The sequence below is a fragment of the Corvus hawaiiensis genome, chromosome 3 (assembly GCF_020740725.1).
Source record: "Corvus hawaiiensis isolate bCorHaw1 chromosome 3, bCorHaw1.pri.cur, whole genome shotgun sequence".
Classification (NCBI taxonomy): domain Eukaryota; kingdom Metazoa; phylum Chordata; class Aves; order Passeriformes; family Corvidae; genus Corvus; species Corvus hawaiiensis.
Genome location: NC_063215.1, coordinates 121,360,582 through 121,381,603, shown reverse-complemented (window position 1 = coordinate 121,381,603; position 21,022 = coordinate 121,360,582). Strand labels below are relative to the sequence as shown.

General features: G+C 48.9%; 1 protein-coding gene across 9 annotated transcripts in view; it reads right to left on the bottom strand.

Moving 5' to 3' along the window:
- Positions 1 to 6,953: 6,953 nt before the first annotated feature.
- The window catches only part of RIN2 (Ras and Rab interactor 2), a 68,523-nt gene continuing 54,454 nt past the window's right edge, over positions 6,954 to 21,022 (bottom strand). For all 9 annotated transcript variants that reach the window (XM_048298021.1, XM_048298027.1, XM_048298023.1 and 6 more), the window contains 4 exons: positions 14,702 to 15,007; positions 11,657 to 11,788; positions 10,925 to 11,088; positions 6,954 to 7,941 (listed from right to left, as the gene is read on the bottom strand). In XM_048298021.1, the coding sequence (XP_048153978.1) occupies positions 7,624 to 7,941; positions 10,925 to 11,088; positions 11,657 to 11,788; positions 14,702 to 15,007 (920 nt within the window). In that variant the 3' untranslated portion in view covers positions 6,954 to 7,623. The remainder of the gene's footprint in view (positions 7,942 to 10,924; positions 11,089 to 11,656; positions 11,789 to 14,701; positions 15,008 to 21,022) is intronic.

The following is a 21,022-nucleotide window of genomic DNA, read 5'->3' as shown; positions in this document are numbered from 1 at the left end:
ACAGACCCAGATTCCAAACTTTTTGATACATTTCAGCAAACCGAGAAATTCACCTTCCCTGCTCCTTCTTAAGGGCATCCTTCTCTTCCCTTACCCGGCGGGCTCTCTCCCACTGGGGGTGGGTTTTCCCCTTCCCGTGCTAATTAGTCCCTACTTCTAGGAGGTTTAGGTACCTTTCTTCCCTGGGAGGGATTTCTTAACACAGCTACCGAGGCTTTGGGAGTCTTCTTTATCTCCTACTTTCTGCAAAAACACCCTGTGATCCACAAATGCCACAATCCAGACGCCCAACTTCAACAAGACATCCTTTTTACCTAAAAACACTCACTCTCAACTCTTAGATCTTTGGAAGTTTTACCCCCGCAAAATTCCCCTATCTTTCCACCACTGAATTCCTCAGTCCTGCTTCCAAGGATTTCTTGAATACCACGGGGCTTTTCTCAACATTTACCCCCACGACCTTCCCTACGTGCCCACTGCTCATCACCTCATTTTTCCCTCAATGTCTTCGTTCTCCACCCCAGAGAGTTTGTCAAGTGTTGCCTCCAAAATGTTCCCCATCTGTCCACTACTGAGTTCCCCATTTTGCCTCCAAAATATTCCTTCTCTCCCCTCCAGATTGCATCCACTTTTACCCCCGACATTTTACTTCCTCTACAATATTGATTAAACCTTTTCCACGCCAAAAATGTGCATTCTCTCCCTTAAACAGCACCTCAGCTTTTCCCTCAAAAACGCCCCAGAGGGAAACTCAGATTCAGCCCCCAAACTCCCATTTTCCTACACAAACAGTTCTTGTGGCCCCTCTCAATTCCCCCAGGCTTTCAGCTAAAGGAAGAACTGGAAGCCTAGTCCCTCATCTCCGCCCCTGTTTTGCTTTCCCGGAAAACCTTGCGATCCCACACTTTCTCCAAGAGATCTGCTGGGAGTACTGCAAGGTTTGCTCTGTCAAGAGCGCATGGGGGGTTTACAGCACTTGTTCCTCTGCATCTTTACCCTTTCATCAGCTTTCCCCTGGAACGGTGCTGTGGGAGAAGCTTGGAATTACCAGAAATGGATCAGGTTCACATTTTTGCCCCACCAGTTTTTATCTGGTTTGAAATTCCTGGAATTACCCTCAAATATGCCCAGGAACACTGCTGTGAAAGGATCAATGAGAAGAACAGCCTGAAAGCAGAAAACCACCTCCAGCAGCAGCCAGAATGATCCCATTTCTGTTCTTACCTGGTCCTGCCAGGGCTCCCAACAGCCATTCCCATTCCAAAACAAGAGCTATGGAAGACATTCCTGCTGTCCGTGAGGGTGAGGTGGCAGTTCTGGATGTTCTTTGCTGTGGAACCAGACAACAAACAGAGTGTAAATGATCTTGGTGGTCCCTTCCAAGCCAAACCAGCCCGTGATTCCATGCATGGATCAGCACCTGTCCCAGCTCCACTCCAGAAACCTCCTCCCATTAACCCAGAACTTTCCTTTTGCTGCTCAACATCAGGGATTTGCTGCCGAGTGCCTCGGGCAGGGGACGCCTCAGCCTTCCCTGGGACCGCAGCATTCCCTGCGCTGCCTCAGCACTCCCTGCGCTGCTGTTCCACGCCGATCCCGTGGTCCAGCGCCTGTGCGGGCTGCAGTGCCGGGCTCTCCCCACAAGGCGGCAGCACCGGGAGCGAGCAGCCCCGGCCGGTCCCGCTGGCTCGGGGCAGCTGCGCCTTGAACCCGCCCTGAGCCGGCGGGGCCGTGAACACAGCGGGCACAAACCCCACCGGTGCCCTTTATTTCACCCTCAGAGGCACAGGATCGCAGCATTTCCTGGGCTGCAAGGGACCCGCAGGGAGCATCGAGTCCAAATCCTGGCCCTGCACCCCAAGAATCCCACCCTGTGCCCGAGAGCCTTGTCCAGACCCAAACTCTGCCCCCAAGATCCTGAAAACACAGAGGGGCTGGGAGAAGGATGACCATGGAGGATTTTTTTATATAGATCTCCTTGTACGATCGTTATATAATATTATTAGATAGTCCAGGAACCCATCCCTGGGCCGGGGCAGCCATCCCTGGGCCGGAATACCGATCCCCCGCGGCCCCCACCGTCCGCTCGGGGCTGTCCCCGTTCCCCGCTCACCTCCGAGCCCGGAGCACCCGCCCCGGTGCCCCCGGCCCGGCCGCGCTGCTCCCCGGGCTCCCCGCCATTGCCGCTCCCGGCGAAGAAGGGCGGAAGTCACCGGGACCGCACCAATGTGGCTATTCGACCTTCTCAAGATGGCGGCCGGAAGGCCCCCGCTCCGTCTACTTGGCTGCCTGAATGCTCCCGCCTGCCCCAGGCGCCGCTGACCCCACAGTCGGTGTCCGCATAGCGGGAAACGCCTCAGAAATCTGCGTGCAAGCGCTGGGCTGGCGTCGGCGTCGGCGTCGCGTTCAGGCAGCCGAATAGACGCACCTTGGGGGGGGGGGGGGGGGGGGGGGGGGGGCTTCCCTGCCGCCATATTGAGAAGGTCAGAAAACAGCATAAACGACCGCCATCTTTAGTGTGGCGGTGACGAAACTTCCGCCCTTCGCCGCCATCTTGGGTGCTGGCAGAAGCCACTTCCGGTCGAGCCGCCATCTTTAGTGTTGTACACTTAAGGGCCCCCCGCTCCTCACCCCCCCAAGGGCGTCTGTCTATTCGGCTGCCTGAATCCGGCCCGGACTCCGACGCCAGCCCCGCGCGATTTTTCGCGGTACTTCCCGGTGCGAGGACACGGCTGGTGGGGTCAACGGCGCCGGAGGCGGGCGACGGGTCCGCGACCGGCGGCAGGCATCGGCAGGGACACCTCTCAAAGGGGCCTAGTGCGTCCGCCATCTTGAGTGTGGCGGAAGTGGCACCAGCCCTCGTCAAGGTCCTGGCACGTGCTAAAAATGCGTCACTTACCGCCGTCCCGAGAGTGCCGAACTGCGCCTTCCTTTCCGAGCCGCCCCCTTGAGAGCGGCACGCGGGCGGCTCGATTCCGACCGTGCCCGCCCGGTGCCCCCCGCCCGGGTCGCGCTGCGACCGCGCCTCTGCTGCCCGGCAAAACCGGCCCCGCCCCCCGCGCTGTCATTCCTCGCGGTCGCCGCCCCGCACGGCGCCCACTCCTCTCCATAGCTGTGGCCCCGCTCACGCACGGCCCTGTCCCTCGGCGCTCCGAGCCGCCCTTCGCCCCTCCCCTCCGCTGACAGACCCAGCCCCGCTCGCTCCCGCTCCTTGCCCTTGCCACGCTCGGCAGCCACCGAGGCCGCCGCCCTCTCGGCTCAGCCGGCACCGGGCGGCAGCAGCGCCGGGGCGCCGTGTCGGGGGCGGCAGTGCCGCGCTCTCGCCACCAGGCGGCAGCAGCGCCGCCCAGCTCAGCCCGGGGGCAGGGACAGAGCAGAGGGAAAAGCCGCCTCTGGGCGCTCTGCAGCTCCTGCAGCCCGAGCGTCTCGGCTCCTGGGGCCAGGCACTTGCTTCTTTCCTTCCTACAGAAAAACGCCGGCTCGTTATTCTCAAAACTTGCTGATCTCTATTCCCAGCTTCTTATATTCCTGTATGCAGCAGAGTAGAGAGAGAGGGCTGGCTCATTTCAAAATGAATTTACATCTAAATCAGTAGCATTTGTCTATAGCTGTAAAAATGAAGAACTTAACAGATTTGGGGATTCCACACTGTCATACACACATCCCTCCCGGTGGATTTTCTGGCAGTTTTGGGCCCCTCTGGGGGAGGACAGCCAGCACTGGCCGCCCTGATTCCCCACTCACCTGCTCCTCCACTGCATCGTGGCTCTCCCAGGGACATTGGGGGGCCCCAAGTGACATTCAGAGCCCCCGAGTCTCCACCCCCTCCCCCAGCCTTTTTTCCTCACCCCCAAAGAATGCACAAAACGAGACAAACTGCCCTGGACGGCAGCACGGCACATTAATAAAGCCATTTCCATGCAAACATCCCCCAGAAAGGGGCTCGGCAGGCACAGCCAAGGGGGGCAGCCCCCAGAAGGCTCGGAGCCCCTCCCCAGCTCCGCTGTCCCGGGCTGGCACGGGGGCAGCGCGCCCCACGACGCTGCCGCGGCTCCCGCTCAGGCTCCGCTCCGCTCCTGCGCTCGGGGCAGGGGCAGGAGCTGTCCCATCCCTTCCCTACCGCGCCGCTGCTGCCCCCGCGAGGCCGCGGCTCCGGGATCCCAACCTGCGCTCACGGACACATCGAGCGCTGCGGTGGGAGCACGGGGGGAGAGACCAGGAGAGGCAGAAAGAGGGAGCGGGAGCAGAGGGGACACAGGAGGAAAAGGAAGAGCAGGCTGCAGGACGAAACTGAAAAAAACCACCACCTGCGATGGGCAGCACGACAGAGAGGGATTAAAAAAGAACAGGGCCAGGGGACGGGACAGAAGGATCCCGTGAGAAACAACGGCACAGGGAGCACGACGGATCCACCGAGAATAAAAAGGAACAGCACTGAGGCATGGAGAAGGACAGAGAAAGACGGAGCGGTAAACACACAGCAAAGACAGAGGGATAATACAGAGACAGAGAGGGAAACAAGGACGGAGGGAGGAAATGAGCGCGGCACGGGGGCGTGCGGGGAAGATGGGCAAGGCGCAGCAGAGGGATGGGCAAAGAGAGGGATGGGCAGCAGGACAGGGGCTCCCAAGAGAAGGGTACCGTGAGGGAGAGGGAGCGAGCAGCCGATGCAGACAGGGACAGGCAAAAGGACAGCGAGAGGGACAAAGAAATACAGTCACGCTGCAGCACAAAGGAAAAAGGAGAGCAAGAAAGAAGGAAAGATGCGGGCGGCGAGGGAGACACAGAGAGACAGAACAGGGAGAGGGATTGAGCAGAATTTATTAAATAAAGGTCAGTATGGATTTCTTAAAAGAACACCAGGACACCCCTATCACGGAACTCTGCTGCCTGCTTCAACTTCACAGTTGCGGGGAACATTTCTCCCCCCTCTCCTCTCTGCGGTGTTTATTAAATAAAGATTGAGTATTTATTTCTTAAAAGAAAACCAAGAGAGAGTGAAGCAGTGAAAGGGAATGGCATGGGGAGCACACAGGACAAGAAAGCAACACAAAAGACACACTGGACAGAGAGAAGAAAAGAGGTGGAAAGTTGGACGGAAGAGTGAAAGAAAATCAGGAACAAACGCCAGGACTTTAATTAGAGAGGGTGGCTGACGAACCTGCCAGTAAAGCAGCGGCTCGAACAGAAGCTGCTGCTGTCACGGCTCGGCCCGGCACTCACTAATTAACATCTGTCTCCGGGCAGGGCCATGAAGCCCCTGCTGAAACAGGAGGGGAAAGCCGAGGGGATGATGCGCTCCGGGTTCGGCGCCGCTCAGCCCCAATCCCAGCCCGTGGCGCCAGTGAACGCACCCCGATCTCCGAACCTTCTCTCAGGGAAATTCCACCTTCACCCCTTCTCCTCCCCTGCCGGGGGCTCCGTGGGCCCGGAACAAACACGATGAGAGGTTTCTCTGTTGCAGGTTCTTTGGAAATCCTACACTGACTTTGAGCAAGAGGAGTAGAAGACAACCAGGAAACTTTACTGCCAACCAACATCAAAGCCCTCGCACCGGAGAAGAGCGAACAGCTCGTTTTCACGCGTCCAAATTCCTTCAATTTTCAGCATCATCTGTTTCCCAGCACTGTGAGAACTGCTGGGCACAGCACCACGAGTGAAATGCTCTCGTGTTCAGAAGGCACAACTGCAGAGAACAGACAGCAAAGCCGTCTCGAGGCAATTTGGGCACACAAAACCCCCCTTTTTGCACCCTGAGCTTTCTGTTGTCACACCTGAAATTCCGAGTTTCTCCGTACTCTGCCCCAGTGCTTCCCTCTCCTGTCAGCTCCGCTGTTGTATGAAAAGGGATGAATTTTCTTTAGCCCTGGATGTCAGCCTTAATGCCACAAGAAGTGGTTCAGCAGGCAAGAAGCCTGCCAGCTGCTTCCATGACTGCTCAGGCCAAGGATGCCAGCTTGGTGAGAAAGCTGCCACGTCCCTCCTTTGCTCACAGCTTGTAGTGGGACAAGCAGCACAAAACCCAGCAGATCAGAGCCACCCATACATGCAACTTTCCTGTGTGAACCATTCAAAACAAAAAGCATCCCCCAAAACCCACAGCACACAACATCCCAAATTAACACCCAGTATCACAGCGTATGGTTCTGTGCAACACTCACCCTTTACAAAGTGAGACACAGACCCGTGCCAGGGGTCTCAGGTACACAGCAAACCAACACCATGGGCCCATCCCCGTGAGTACAACGCCCCTTTGCAGGCACCTGCCTCGTGTCACACCGCTCCCAGTGGGCCGGGGAGAACCCCCCCCGGCCCTCTCAGCCCTGCCTGCCCTGGCTGGGGTGCAGAGGGTCCCCCACGCCCTCATCTGCCTGGGACAAACCCACGGAACCCGTGCGTTCAACACCGGCCGGTCTCGGCACATGCAGGACTCGCTTTTCCCTCTCGCCACCGAGGGACGCAGTGCCATGAAATGCTGCAGCACCTTCTGCAGGCCAAGAAACACCTGGATGCTGGATACAAACTGTACAGAACAGTGCTCTCCTTCACATTCCTGGCATCTTTAATCCTCTGCTGACACAAATAGTCCATGGGATAGGTGCTGCCAAACCCCTCTGCAAACCTACACTGCTGCTTACGTGGAACTTCCTTACCGACCTCCTTCACCACCTCCTGCCAGGAGCCTGAAGCAGCAGACTGATGGATTTCAATCCTGAATCAGGTTCTCTACATCCTTTCTCGGCCCCTTCTCTACAACTTTTTCCTTCAATTTGCTCTTCCAGCCCCCTGGTTCTGTCTAAAACAATGCACATAAGCAATAATACAGATAACAATACATCAAGTTCAGATAAAGGCACTGAAATCAGTAGTTCTGATATTACAACCTTCTTACAGATAACAGAAGTTTCCTAAGAACTCTCCTGGAAGAGGGAAAGAAGAGAAACCACACAGACTTTTAAGGCAATACTCTAAAACCAGCAAGAGATTTATTCTTGTATATTAAATGTTAAAAATCACATGCATAATTATAGAATACTTTATAGTTAAAAAAATATTTCCAAAACCAACCCTGACAGTTTACCTGCAACTGCTATAAAATATCTATTTTATATATATATATAAACATGATGATTTTCTGTAATCAAAAAAAATTAGAAAAGGATGCAATCATCCAGGTAATGCTGAGTGAACTGATGCCCTGCATCGGACAGCCTTGTCAAACTCCTGCTGGCAGAACTGAGCTCACCCCGGCCAGTTCACAGAAATGCTCGTCTTGCACACAGATTCAAATCAGAGTGACGTCTGTGGAAACGCCGAGTGTAAGGAAATCGGCTTTGGCACACTACAGCAAAGACCTCTGAGGGGCCACATGCTGCAAAGGAGCCCGTGGTACAAGAAATGCAGCCTCGTGGGCTGTCTCCTCAGACATGCTGGTGGAATATTCTGCATAGCAGGTCACGTGCACAGTGTGCCTGAGCTTTGTAAGCATTGCCAGAAATGTCAGCGCGTGTTTTACCAGGCACTTATGGTTTAAGACATGTTTTAGCTCCTAAGGAAGGTAGCCAAGGAAGATGTTTGTAACAATTAACAAGGAGCAGACGTTAAAATGACAAGTTGCTGGTTTTAAGAAGCTGAGTCGTTGCTGTTCTGGAAGATGGCCCCGTATGGGTCACTGTTAATGCGCTTGTAGACAAAGTGAAAGACCTGGGGCTGCGGACGGCTGTGCAACTCCGCCTTGATCTTCTGAGGGTACGTATCCTCTGTCAGTTGTTGCCAGGTGTCATCAACAAAAAGAAACAGGCTGTATTCTTCTGGATTTGCCACTTTAAACTTCTCAGCACAAAGCTGACATACGTCTTCGGTAGTGATATACGGCCTTACTAGCAAAGTCTTTCCCGTACAGCCACTGGTAACTTCCTGGAATGCAACACGAAGGTAGTTCTGTGGAGCAAGAAAGCAGACATCAGGAACTCGAAAAACCCTCATCCTCTGAAAAGTCAGCAACAAAAAGCAAGCCTCTCCCTGCTCCAGCTGTGAAGCACACCCTGGTGATTCCTGTACATTACAGCCAGCCCGTGAGCTGCAGCCTGGTGTCTAAGCCTGGCCTAACCCAGCTTCACAGGACAGCATTTCACTTTTTTTAGAGGGATGCAGAAAGAAAATTTACTGTGCATCATTCGAGTAAATCCGTGTGATCTTGAGGCAAAAGCTGGATCTTTTCTCCTGTAGAAACTGACACACACCCCCAACTCTGTTAACACGGATACATTCTAACTATGCCCCACAGGGAAATGCAGTTTCGCCTGCTTTCCGTTCGTTTGTTTGCTTGTTTTAAAAGAAAAAATAGCTGGAATTAAAATACTAAACTGCAGTTAAGATTCAAGGAGGTGGAAAAAATTACAGTGAAAAAGAGCTGTTTATTGACTGAGCTGGTACCTACGTACGGTTCATCTGCTGAATAAACTAAGCATGTTAAATCCCAATGGTAGAAGTTCACATTTCACAGAAACAAGCTGTTAGAAGCTATGACTGAGAAGAACGTTCCACTGACTGAAGTTCCAAAGAGTTCTCTTGTCTAATAAAGTATTTCTTGATACCAGGCAGACTGAAACACTGAAGCTCTGCAACAGGATTTTAAAAATCTGGACTGAACCCGACTGATTAGTACTAATCCATTTTTGTTACCTGGTTTGAAGAACTTGTAGGAAAAAAACATTCCTAGAAAAGGCAGAACACACTAGTTTTAATTTTTAAGACCTGTTTTGAAATGCACATGCTTTTTGATGGATGGGATTGCTGGAAGGAAAGGCTGAAGTTTTTTACAAATGCCTGTAACTCATAGTCTAAGTATCAAAACTATTTCCACAGTATCAGAAAGCTGTATTTAATCATCATCAAAATACAGGGGTTTTTGCTTTTCCTTCCATGTGGGGAAGGTGAAAAGAGCCTCCAGGGCCCAAAAGCTGGCAAGGCTGTGAGACTGCAGCACAGAAATGCCATGACCACACCCTGCTTCCCTGGGACAAAGACGACTGGAGCTACAGGTGTGTTCCATCCTGGCTCTAGGGAAGGTGCTCCATTTCAGGACTGCAAGACTCAGAGAGAGAAGAGAGAAAACTGGCATTCTGAGCAGACAGCAAAATGCTTGCATTTGTGCCAAGCACATCCTGGGAGTGGCGGGATCAACTGATTCGAGGTTTTTTTGAAAGAGGCAACAGCAGGAGAAGCACGGGACACACTCAGTGACAGCTCTTCTTCCCTGCCCCCCTGCACCTTCCTGCATCCAACCGAACATTGAGCCTGGACCAAGTTCATTTGCAGAGAAAGAGAAGATGGAACTTCATACAAGATCCTGCAGAAGGAATCTGCCAGCAGTGTGCCCAGGTGGCCAAGAAGGCCAATGGCACCTGGCCTGTATCAGGAATGGTGTGGCCAGCAGGACCAGGGAAGTCATTCTTCCCCTGTACTCGGCACTGGTGAGGCCGCACCTCGAGTGCTGTGTCCAGTTCTGGGCCTCTCAATTTAGGAAGGATGTTGAGATGCTCAGATGTGTCCAGAGGAGGCCAACAAGGCTGGTGAAGGGCCTGGAACACAAGCCCTCTGAAGAATGGCTGAGCGACCCGGGGTTGTTCAGCCTGGAAAAATTGAGGCTCAGGGGAGACCTTATCACTCTACAAATCCCTGAAAGGAGGTTGTAGCCGGGGAGTTGGGGGGTGAGGGTCGGTCTCTTCTCTCGGGCAACCACTGACAGAATGAGAGGACATGGTCTTAAGCTGTGCCAGGGGAAGTTTAGGTTAGACATCAGGAAAAAATTCTTCACTGAGAGAGGGACTGGGCACTGGAATCGTCTGCCCAGGGAGGGGGCGGAGTCACTGTTCCTGGATGTGTTTAAAAAAAGCCTGGACGTGGCACTCGGTGCCATGGTCTGGTTGATGAGGAGGTGTTAGGTCAAAGGTTGGACTTGATGATCTCAAAGGTCTTTTCCAACCTAGTTCATTCTGTGATTCTGTGACTCTTCTGTCATTTTGTCACCCAGCAGAAATACAAGGTGCTGGATGCTCCTATGCAAAGTGCAGGGTTTTGCCAGAAAGAACAAAGACTCCAGCTGCTTGAATATGACACCTAACTACAGGTCAGCAGAACAGAACATGGATCCCAGGGAGATGGACGGGCTTTGGGCACTGGCCAGGCACTGGAATTGCTCGTAATCGCTTCTCCTCTTCCTAACTGTAGAGGACTGAACACCAAGGAGTAAATCCTTTCTTCTCAATTCCAACATCCTCCTTCTTTCAGCCCACAAATGGCTGCATCTGAACAGTCAGTCCAAAGCAGATGAACGAGACGCAGGCCTGGTTTTAGAAGATGAAGTAATAACGACTGTTGTTATTCTCCAGTTGAAGGCACTGCCCTGCTCTGGAAGACCAGAACAAAATGCAGGGGACAAAACAAAACACAAACAAACATGAAGACATCCATATTACAGAACTCTGCTGCCTGCTTAAACTTCAAAACTGTTGGGGAACATTTCTTCCATCTCTCCTCCCTGCCACCTGCTTTATGTCACCACTGGCTACTGGGGAGTTGTGCTGATTTATGCCCCTGGAAATCTGGATTTGATCTTTTGAACAGTAAGTGCACAAAAAAGCTGAGTCTAAGATACAATTCAGTTTTTCCTCACTCTACAGGATTGAAAAGGGAAAGGAAAGAAAGCTCTATTATTTAGTGTTTTCTTCAGACTGGCATAATGGAACTGTTTGATAAAAAGTGCAAAGACTTCAAAACAGAGGCAAATTTGCCAGCCCTAATCTCAGCACTGATTCACTCCACCTGTGGCCCCAAGGGAGTTTGCTACAAATCATACCTCTCAAATGGCAATTTCCAACAACACAATCACCCCATTTTCTATTTCAGCCCTGAGCTCTACCTGAAAATCATCAACTGAAGGTATTGTCCTGTTCGTTGTCCTCCTCTTGTGCCACTGCCGGAGAGTATCCCTGGCCTCTGAGCTGAGCAGTTGGGCAGCTTGTTCTTCCTGGAAGTTCTTGATCAGTGAAAGTGCTCCATAAGCACTTGTCAAATAATAGCCTCCTGTGAAGGACAGCAAGGGAAGAACGTCTCAGAGTGGTCTCAGTCACAGGTACAGACCGTTTTCTTTGAGATGTATAAATACATCCAGAGAGGCACCCAGACACACACACGGATATACAGAAAGTCCCTTTATTCTATGGCCAAAATATTTACACACAAAAGGAAAACAGCTCATTGGCCTGCAAAACGCTGGAGTGTGTATTCTCAGCCACTGAGACGCATTCAGTGGTTGCATGTGCTCCATATGATACAGCGGTGCCCGTGGCTGGGTCCACTCATGCTGAGGAAAGCCGATTCCTTAAATGACTCCTGTCTCTCCTTTACTCCCACGTGTTTATTCCTCTACTCTTGGAACACCAGCTTTATTCTAAACAATTATCTAACAGTGTTTTGTTTTCTTCCCAAGCTTCAGAGGTGGATGAAATAAACACGGCTGCTTAAACAAAGTAAAACACAATCTACCAGTGTTCATCAGCATCAAAGCAACTGCTGTTAGTGGCAATAAAGCAACAACTGAGTGTGAGATTTGTACTCTGGAATCACACAAACAAGTAAAAAAATTGATTACCTTCTCCATGCAGCAAGGATGGATCCAGCAACTCCATCATGTATTCGATTTCAGTATCCAGCTCCAGCATATCACACTGGGCTAGCACATACGTCAACACAGGCAGGAAGTCATCAGCTCCATACAGCCTCCCTGGGTTGAAGGGAATGCAGGCAGTGAGAGACAAACCACACTTTTTCACCAGTTCCCGTGTTTGAAAGGAAAGCACTCTTTTGTGCCTTCTCGAGCCTGCATGTCTGTATTACTCCAGAACCCCCTGGAGTCACCAACGTGCAGCAAAGAGAACGTCGCCTGACACTCACTGCACGGAAGACCGGCTCAATCCTGTCCTTCCAACAAGCACGAATCTTACGATGCACGCCTTGAGGCATGCAAGGGAAATTTAGAGAGTGGGCTCACCTTGGCACCAGCTCAGCCAGTGAACTGGTGGAAAGGCTGCCATGCCAGACACCTGCACCGCTCTCATTGCCTGAGAGATGATGGATAGGCGTTTCCTTTATACATCCAGGGATAACATCCACCTTCTGGAAGCGTCCAGACACCAACACCAGTCTCTGAGTATGAATCCCACAGCAGAGAAGCCCAAGTATAAAAGCCTATTAGATTTGACAAGGAAATTCAACTCATTTCCTTGACAGAATAGTCAAAAACACCAGTGAGCAATGGCTCCTGTACCTGAAGGGAGCCTACAAGAAAGATGAGGAGAGACTGTAAGGGCCTGGAGTGACAGTGACCCACAAAGACCGTGCTGTACCAGGCCCATCCGTGGTCCTGGCACTTTTCCTGCATTTTGACTTTCTGTTCAGAAGTCACTATGTGGCCAAATCTCTGGGTCTGGCTAAACGGTGCTTAGTGCAGAACTGATGCGATGGTCACTCGGAATCGCCCAGAGCAGGAGCCAACTTGCAACTCTGGTGAAACTCAAGTGACACCAGCTGAAGCACACACCCCAGCTAACACATTTACCTGGCTGGGAGTATGTGGCAAAGCAGATACTCAAACAGCTGCTGGCTCAATGACATGTTAAACAAACTTTACATGACAAAACAAGACAGCCCTATGAGCATTTGCAGCATCTTAGCCCAAGTCTCCCAGTGCAGCACTTAACCAGCAGCAGCTTCTCAGTATTTTCCTTCTGCATGTTGGAAACACCTTACTCAATGCAATAACACAGTATTGTGAGAGGAGTTTACAGAACTTCAGGCCAAGATTCCTATATCCATTTTTAAAATGCAGAATTTTGAAATGCAATAGTAAGCTGGGCAGGAGCTCAGTCCTAAATCTTGTAAAAGTACCTGGGGGGCTTTAAAAGCCACGAGCTTTCACCATTCATCTCAGATCTCCAAAGAAAGTAGGTGTCTTGATCTGCACCAGACCCAGCTGCACATGCAATGCTTCCTTAGAAAGACAACTGCCAAGCACCTGCAGCAGCTTATACTCTCTTAGGGGGAAAAAAATCTCCCACTGCCACAGCTCTGCTACACCCTAGCTTGTTGAGTTCCACAGCAGTGCAAGAGAGAATGTCAGAGTTTCACCTATAAATTCACACCATCCAGAACAGCATTTTGGACCACTGACTGCTCAGCAGGTCTTGACTGGTCTGTAGTGCCATTTCAGTATTCAGGTTTCAAAGGCACTTTTGGATTCTTGCTACAGTGCAGAAACAGATGTCATTTCTGTTCCAAAAGCATGACAAAAAGTGTCCAAACGAGAATCTTCAGTGGCACAGCAAGCCAAAAATATTGGATTAGAGGCTGCTTTCCTCCACCCATTAAGAAGGAACTCTTGTAGTTGTCATATTGCATACACGCTATTGAATTACTATAGCTAAATATAGGGTGTTGCCTCTATTACAATTTGCAGAAAAATACTCATTTAGAATCAGTGTTAAATTCAAGGCTCACAGGACAGCCTTTCTGCCAGGCAATTTCAAAAGCCTACAGAGTTAAGGAAAGCTGCTCTTTTTCAGCTGCTTCACATCTGTAGGATGCTCTGCCTGGAAAACAATGCCCCGTTTTTCAACGCTATCAGTTGTGGCGTTGAAAGAAGTGGCGTCACACTGCTTTTGGTGTGGAATTATGCTAAACCCAGTCTGATTCATCAACCCCGAAGTTAAACATCCTGACTGATCCTAAGCTGAGGCAAAGATGTGGCAGATAGGGTAAAGTATCCTTATCTGAAAGCGTTAGGCTGACACAGCTGGCATGGAGACATCTGACTGACAATCAATTACTTCATACTCCGCAAGTCCAGTCCCACTTTCGAACGGCAGGATCTTCTAACATATCCTTTCCTGGAGTGTGTGTGAAGACTCCTCCCTTGGGTGGGAACACTCCTCACGGCCACTCCTGGAGGCTGAGCAAAAGAGATTTGCCCCCCCCCCCCCCGGTCGCTGGTCTCCGGAAGTAACAGCAGTCTCTACTCAGCAATTGCTTTGGGGTTTTTTGCTAGCTTTAATATAATTGCTTTATTATAATTGCTTTGATACAGTGCGTTATACTACACTAGACTATACTAGTAGTTTTTACTTCTATGCTGTGTAGTAATAAATTATTCAGATTAAGATCTTTTTTGTCTGATCATTTAGCATAATAAATAATTTATTTTTAATTTAACTACATCTGGTTTGCCATCCTTAATCCTGTAGGACAAAGTTGTACAAAGGTTCAATCATACCTCTATAATTCTTTGGCTTTAAACCATTGACAAAGTCTGGGCTAAGACTGACTCCAGCTGCACCCAGCCGCCTCTCTGAGAAGGAGTTTAGAGAGCAAGAAGGTCCTTCCTGCATCTCGTGACTCCATGGGAGGGCTTCTCTAATTCACTTTGTCTGAAGCTCCCACTCCACCCATGACAACGAGTTTTTAAGATGTGCGGCCAGATAGATCAGAGACAGCGGGAAAGAAGGAGAGAGGAAGAATTCCTCTCAAAAGGACAAGGAGAGGCTACGAGAGCTTCAGCTGCAGAATGAGATGGTCTGATTGCTCTAAAAGACAACACCAGGTATGAAATACCAGTGAGCCTGAACTGCAGGAAGCACCGTACCTGAGTTATTCTCCATAACAGTGTAAATCAATTTGCAAACTCTCAGCAGCAGCATGACTTTCTTTTCAGGTGAATACATCTTCTGCATAGTCATGAACTTGACTTTAATCTTTTCAACGTCCACAAAGTCTGGTGTGGGAACAAACACGCCCAGTTCCTGAGGATTCCTCTGCCGCACCAGCTGCAGGTTTTCCTTCAGTTGTTTCCAGGAACCATCCGTGGTATGAAACTCTTTCAACATCGCTTCAATGTGACCCTTCAACGGCTTCAGAATGCACTTATGCATGGCCTTCTCCAGCACAACATCTGCAACAGGAAAACACAAATCCAGCTGACTTCCCCCTCTAAAGCAGAGCCAGCATTAATATAACCATTCCCTAAAGAGAGCCTGCAGAGCAAAACCTACTTTCTACGGCCCATTTATTACACAAGCTGAGTTTCCAGATGTTTGTGTTAACAGAAAAACAAGAGGCAGAGTAGAATCTGTATTCCATTGTCATTTATGGCAATGTGGTAAATAAATAAAACCACACCCACACAGACAGACTAGGGATAGTTTAAAAAAAAAAAAAAAAAAAAGCCACGGGTCTATTTAAGTTTTTCTTTTGTTGGTCGGAAGTCTGCAAGTTTTATTTTACTTTGAGTTTAGACTTTAACTCCCAAACTTAACGTAAAACACAGTGAAAATCATAATTTTTGTCTGCTTTGGCATTAAAGCCTATCCTTCTTGTATAGTTTCCATTGGAAACTATAACTCAATGAAGACTTCCTGAAACTTGGCTCAACTTTGTCAGGATCTTTATGAAACTGGACAGATTACAGGCTTTAAACTATAAATGAAAACCAAGCTGTGTTTTTCCAGCATCAGATTTCATCACACAAGCTTATATACAGCTTTGTCATCAAGTTTGAAGTTCTTTGGCAATAGTGTGCACATGGCACAGTAACCGCTAACTTCAGGGCTTATTTTTAATTCTTGTTCTACTCCAGTTTTTCTTTAACCATCATTCTCCATTTTCAAAGTATGGACTGTGTCAACAGAGAAAGCTCTTTGCTAAACATTTTCTCAGCAAACCTTTACTTCAAAAGTTGATTTCCTTTCCCAGCATCCTTATGGCAACACAGCTTACATTAGTTATTAGATTACATCGATTATTTGTACCATGGTGGGGAGCATGGTGGGGAATGTTCCTCTGCCATCCCCGCAGGAGAGTGGGGCAGGACCAGAGCCTAGAGCAGGCAGAGGAGCACAAGGACTGGGAGCACACAGAGGAGAGGCTGTGCCACTGCCAGATCACACGTTCACACAAATTAGCAGTGCACATTCCTGCTAGTAGTGGTGACTCATTAATGTTTCATTAAACCTCATGCCTGTCCCAGGCTCTTTGCCTGTACTTCTGTGTTTTTCGTAGACTATAGCCTCTTTCTTTTCCCCCTACTCTCCCTTCTCTTTTTTAAATCACACACTATTTCTAAGGCTTGGGATTTACACCCACACCCACACACTCTCCAAACAAGCGCTATTCTGTTTTCTTGCTTTTTGTGCTTTCATTTATCCTATCCTTGTGTCCAGCCCTTTTGCCTTTTGGGTCTCCATACCTCTCTTTCCCACATAAACATACCCTTCACACACTCCACATATGGTGCCTTGACTTCATATGTAGCATTTTTTCTGCGCTTGTCAGTGAAGGCACCAGTAAAGGCATGAGCAGTCTGAGACATGTTCTTGGTGGCCTCTCACACAGCGGCCGGGCCTGGATCCAGCCTCCCACCAGACCAGAGCCATCAATTACACATTAGCGGGTGGTCAAAGGCCTGATCCTTATCTATTGTACTTGGCAGAGCCACACAATCGCCACCAAACCGGCCAGGTAAATAGAAGCATCACCCTCCTGCACAGGGACAGAAACTGCCTCTCCCTGCCATCAAAGCAATCCTCAGGGCTCCCGGGGCAGAAACAATTGCAGAAACAATTTTCCACCAAGAAAAACGCACAGGTCTCACCCACAGGTGCGCTGGCCAGCTAAATTTCTAGAGTGTACAAATCGTTCCTTGCCATCTTTACTGATGACTATTTTTTTTTTTTTTTTGACAATTCAGCTTACTTTATTTCTACAACCTGGTTTTTTTAAATAGGAAAAACACCGACTGCTTCGCCTGTAAGAGGAACACCTCTGCAGTGTGCATTCCAACCACTTGGTCTTGTTTATTAAAGCAGCTGGCGCTGCTAAATGTCGTACAAAGTGCGAGAGCTCTATCCCCGTGAAAGCTGAACTCCCACAGGCTTCCACTGGAAGTTCTGCACATGAATACTGAGCATGAGCCATCCTTCACCTCAATAAAGAGGGGTCATCACCACGTTTGCTCACAGGAACCTCGGAAAACTCAGTATGTTTCTGTATGTGACTGATTCTCTACGGGAATAGGAAGCAGAAGCAGCGCCTCCCCAGAAGCTAAAGGAACTGGATGCTGCTGGGAGAGAAAATTCCTCCCCAGAGCCCCAGTCCTTGGCTGGGGCCAGGCTCGTTGTCTGTAGGTGGGAAGTGGAAGGCTCAGGGCTTCTGCCCTCAACCCTTTGAAAGGTAGCGCCGCTTCCACAGATGAACCACGCAGATTTTTACAGCTGTGCAAGATGGCAAGGAGGTTTCTTTCACGTTTGCAATTTGTCACAGGCTCCAGAAGCAGTGCCTGGAAATTGCTTTGAAATTTGCTCGATCACGTTCCACAATTTCCATGGAAACCTGAAATCATTTTGAAGCAGCACAGAGGAAGGGATCACATAACTCATGTGGCTGTGCTCAAAGCTCCACACAGGCACAACAAAACAAAGAAAAAACCACGAGAAACAAAAATCCACCAAACCACACACAAAGAACCCCCCAAAACAACACACAACCTTTTTTTCTCCCTTATGAATTCTTGGCACAGACATAAGAACCACTGAGTTCTGCCCTCAAATGAAAAAGTGGCAGAATCTAACAAGCTGGTGAGGCTAACAGCAGCAAGATTGATGAGGGCTGGACTGTTTTGTTAATGGTCAACAGTAATACCCATATGTGTCCTAATAAATACAAAGCTTATAAAGATTTTATATTATTATTAAAGCCTGGAAGGACAGCACTTCTTGTGATCTAAGTCTTAGAACAATATTCAGTGTCACGGCACCTACAAGCATGTTTGGGGTGAGACCATCCAACTAGCGGCCCTTTCTTCAGCAACTGCTGCTTGTGGCCACTTTCAATAAAAGTGTTTCTGGATATGATCCCAATTACCAACCAATTCTCAGCCGGCAGCGGTTTTTCACTGTTTGACTTCTAAGGGCCACAGAAAAGTATACAAGTGTTTCCCAGGCAAATCAGCATCTAAGTTGTGAATTGAGGTCTGATTCTTTACCTTAACATCTCTGCATATTTCTAAGACCCAAATCAGCAACAAAAATTCTGTTTACTTCAGATGCATGTTTTCAAATACCCTCCCAGGATGCTTACCACTCCAAAACCAAAACAGATACTCTGGAGATAATTTTTTTTTTTTAACTGAATACAATTTGAGCTGAACACTGTGTATTGTTCCTGAAATGATGCTTATAATTAGCCTGTAGCCTCAAAATGGGAACTGGAAGTGCTTTGATAAATGAATTGTAAAGGCCAGCCAGCTAGTTTCGTTGTGACTCGTGGAAACACATCTGTATCCTGTGCTGACATGCTATTTTTGTTTTGCTGCCAACCACACAAGTCTGCATCTAGACAGGACAACATATTAGTCATGGCCAGTGTCCTTACACAGCCTCCTTACAACCCGCACTTCCTCAAACTGCAGGCACACTCTCACCTTTTCCAGGCTCTCAGTTTCCCTGCTACCTACCAACTATTGTTGCCCCACTGAGATGATGCCCCACTGTCAGATTCCAGTCCCTGGATTTATACACAAGCCCTGCTTACCATGGCCAAACCATTCATCAGGAAAATCAGGGGTCAGTAGGAGACTGAGTGAGCCTGAGAACCACCACAAAAAGGCACAGTCCTGCACAAGTCACACTGCCTGGGAGCTGAAAGCAGAAAGTTGCTCCGGAATACCACAGCATGTACATGCATGACACCTGGCTAACACTGCATTTGCTTTGTTCTGCATTTTCCTAATACCTTGTAAAGTTTGTTGACTGGCACGACCAACACGGATCTACTTGAAGATAGCTCATGTCAGGATGGCCAAGCATCCATTTCTTGGTGGGTGTCTACACTGTCACATGACTCGTCCACGGTGCAGACATGGGAATCTCCTCCACAGGAGCAACACTTGAAAGTAAGACCTCACACAACCCACATTCCTTGATGATCAGCACGACCCTGAAGACAGAGGTAGGACCGAGGTGGTTGACGTACAGGCAGTGGTGGCAGACTTAGCACCTAGGGATGAAAGGTAAGCCTCTCCTCATTTGACCTACATAAAGCACACCAAAGAATCACACAACTACCTGTGCTAGGTGTGTTCTGCTTTAAACATCTGTGGGTTACTTAAAACTCATGCCATAGCTGTGTGGTAAACACTTGTCTTCTCCTAAAGTAGCAGTAAAGAAAAGAAGCAGGGAATAAGTCACAAAGTAAATCCAAGGGGTGGCCAGAAAAAGAACCTGGTCCTCTGCCCCTGCTCAGTGCTTTTACCACTGCTTCCTACTTGCCCTATCCCGCCACTCTTGTGGTGAAAGGAGGTGCGCTGAGGGACATGTTTGTCAGCGTAAACTCAACTTGAAAAGATGCGACAATGAAGGACAGGACACCAGAACAAATGTACAAGCACCTAAAAGTAACACAGTGCAAAAACCAGCTGGCATGGGTTTTTCAAGCAGAAATAGTGACATACCATTCTAATTCCTTTAGGAGGATAATTGGATTAGTAAAGAAGAGGGGATCTGGGGTGGGCTGCCGCTTAACCTTTTTAAGACCCACAGGCTTAATTCTGTGCACCTTCCATATAAACAAACAAGGGAAATACTGTCTTATAACCATAAGCAGGGTGCATGAACAGGTACATAAAATACAGCACTGAGAACCCAATTATCCATGCTTGACTGTCAAACAAGATGGACTTTGGAAAAGAGGTACCATGTGGGTCAGTCCTGGGCTTCAGTTAATTAGTATTTCCAGCTCTGTCTGCCTGCAACTCCTCTGTACAGACCCAAGGCCCTGCAACAAGGCATGGACTGCCAGTAAGGTGCCAACACATTCTCTCCAAGCTTCTTTTAACATCCAGCATTCGAATATCCCTTGCATATCAGAAATACCAGAACAAGTAACAGACACTATTGTTCAGGTACGTTCCCACATGATCGGTCAGTACCTTACTGACAAATGGTTTAAACCAGTCATTTCTGGGTTCAGGGCCAGATTCGGGCACTGAGACTGAAGTTGTTCAGATGTTAGATCCCACTTGGCGAAGTGACAACATTCGACTTGACTCCTTTCTGTTCAAAGCCAGGAAAAGATAAAAAGACAAACAAAAACTCCCAAACATTTGCTGATTAAGCAGCTGTGGACTATCAGGGTCTCCTCTGCTCTGACCAGTTCAGGTCCTTATTCTGTGGATACAAATTGAGGTGCGGATGTCTTTTAAAAAAATAAATTGCATTCATCCATAAAACAATAAAGAGCCACGTGCCTTACTCTTGATTCTGTCCCAACGCCTGGAGTCCCATTCCTTCAGGGAGGGTTAACAGCCTACAGTGCTAAGATTAGGAGGCATCTGTCAGAACTAATTAGAAACCCTGAAGCATATTTTGCCAGTGATTTTGCAGAAGTTTAACAGTTTGATTGGACCCCTGTCTGGGAAACTTAAAAGATCTGCTGCAGAAGTCTTTTACTTGCAAGGGTCCACGGTGCAGTTCCGGAAGAAAAGCTACACGATCACAAAGGTCATTACAGAGACATGGGAAGAAGTTCCAAACACCGAGGGCTTCACTAAACTTGGGGGTGCTGCTCCAGCACCTACTGAAGTTCAGGAGACAAAAGAGGGTTAAAGTGAAGCCTGAGTGACTCAGAACGGAGGAGTATTATCCCAGAAGCACACATCCAGAACCAGGCTGACACATTAGAGGAAAAAACTGCACCACCTAAGTGTGAACTGACAAGACAGGATAAACGACTACTCACAGAGTTAAAATTTGGGCTGCAATTCCATACGGAAACAGTCAAGCAAAACCGTGGACAACAGGCAGGGCTCTACTTCATAAAAAGGTCTCTATAGGGATGACTAAATTTTGCTGTCACATAGTTATCTGCTTAGATCAGCAACATCTGATGCTCCTGATCCACTGCAGTTGTTTGC